The sequence below is a fragment of the Anneissia japonica genome, unplaced genomic scaffold, assembly GCF_011630105.1.
Source record: "Anneissia japonica isolate Jap-2015-1 unplaced genomic scaffold, ASM1163010v1 scaffold10365_len1843_cov123, whole genome shotgun sequence".
Taxonomy (NCBI): Eukaryota; Metazoa; Echinodermata; class Crinoidea; order Comatulida; family Comatulidae; genus Anneissia; species Anneissia japonica.
In genome coordinates, this window is record NW_022698716.1 from 1 (window position 1) to 1,801 (window position 1,801).

At 35.0% G+C, this 1,801-nt stretch overlaps 1 protein-coding gene across 1 annotated transcript; it reads right to left on the minus strand.

Annotated features, from left to right (window-relative positions):
• Positions 1–1,052: 1,052 nt before the first annotated feature.
• Positions 1,053–1,596, minus strand: LOC117102745 (toll-like receptor 2 type-2; the record flags this gene model as incomplete). Its single annotated transcript, XM_033243153.1, has 1 exon — positions 1,053–1,596. A coding segment is annotated over one exon (544 nt), but the record flags the coding sequence as incomplete, so codon positions are not given.
• Between the last annotated feature and the right edge of the window lie 205 nt (positions 1,597–1,801).

The window sequence follows — 1,801 nt, forward strand, 5'->3', positions numbered from 1 at the left end:
ATAATACTAATATAATAAAATACTATTATTTGACCTTCAATTTAAAAAAATTCTTTTGACTTGACTAGTAATCGGTTCCATAAGATCAGTCGTCTTCATGTGTGTATATGTAAGCAGAATTGAAATATTAAAAATGGGACACACTCTGATTTATGTGGAAATTATTGATTTTTTTTTAAATAAAATTAAATTTTTACAGATGATTGGTTAATATTTGTTTGCACTACAGTCGTCAAACGTTGCAAGGCCAAATCCAGTAATTTACACATGTTTTAAAACTTGAGATACTATAATTAACAATATTGAAAAGTATATAAAATGATTAAATTGCATTTTATAAATAAGGGTCTGAAGTGCTCAGAAATGGTATCGAATATTCTCCAATAACCCACAGACTGTATCGAAAAGCCAATGATCCCCTTTCACCAGAGGGCCCCCATTTAATAGAGCACTATCTAAATGAACCAAGTCCGTCGCTATTTGAGAGATAACACAATTTCTCTCTGTGGACCATCTACGATACACTTACTTCAATACCGAGTTCAGAAAAAACTTACCAATTATGGTAATTAATTGTGGTTCATATTTTTTTTAATATAAATTTTGGAGCTCTACTCCCTCACTTTCTTAAATATTCGGCTGAGCCTTTAAGGTATGTTTTGAGTTATAGAGCTTAAACAATAAATTGAATAGACATACTTTTTAAAATTTTAGAATCAGAATTTATATAGCGTCCATCACAACCCGGATAATATGCAAGGCTCTGGCATTATTATTTTGCTGGTCAATGGATACTGAGTTAGCAAACCGGTGTATTTGTGCAACATTGCCTGCTCGATGGGGAGCATCCCTAGTCTTACTTTGTAGCAGTGGCGTATGAGACTTGAAATGGAAAAGCTAATGGGGGGGGGGGCGATCACGACTAGATACGGCACTAAGCGAAAGTGAAAATGAGGCAAAATATTTTTCTTGAAAAAGACTTAACAGAAGCTTAAGTATGGCTAATAGCATTCAAAAATATTTACACAGTGTTTTCTGAATTTTAGCACATCTCAATTTAATAGACGATCGTGGTGAGCATTCGGAGTATTCAAAGCTGCTGCTAAGCGTGTCCAGAACACCTTCTGACCATCTGGATTTTCTGTCCATTCGATGTAGGTCTTCTTTCTCAAGATCTTCTGAAGTAATGTCGGCATATTTCTACTCGCCACATGCTCTAATATTACAACCACTAAAATGTCCTCGTGATGGTCAAACATACGTGTTCTGGCCATTTCCATTTCAAAGTAACACCATTCACTTTTAGCAAAGTTCTTGGTGACAACTATCAACATTTTGCGACTATACTTAATAGCATCAGAAATATTGTCAGCAATCGCTCCCCCAACTACAAAATCCCTGAAGTCAACGCAAAGACGAAAGTTGAACTCGGGACCTTCCAGTATCGGTAAGGCTGACTTAAGTACCCAATCAACGTCTTTGCTGTTGTAGGAGACAAAGGCGTCATATCGAACCTGTACGCCGTCAATTGGTGGCGGACCCTCGTTTTGTAACCTCTCGTATTGTTTTCTGAGAAGCCGCCGCTGATTCCAGTATCTATGAAGAAAAGGGTTTCCTTATTTGAGATAATAAATTCATTATTTGAATTGCTTATATTTTAGGCTATATGTTTAAGTAAGTTATTAGCTTTAATTTGAAAATTAAAACAAACAAACTTTTGTCCTGATAATATCTTTCCAGTACAGAATCCTCAATTAATTAGTTGGTAATTTTTTTATATAGCAAAATGTCTATAAATCAG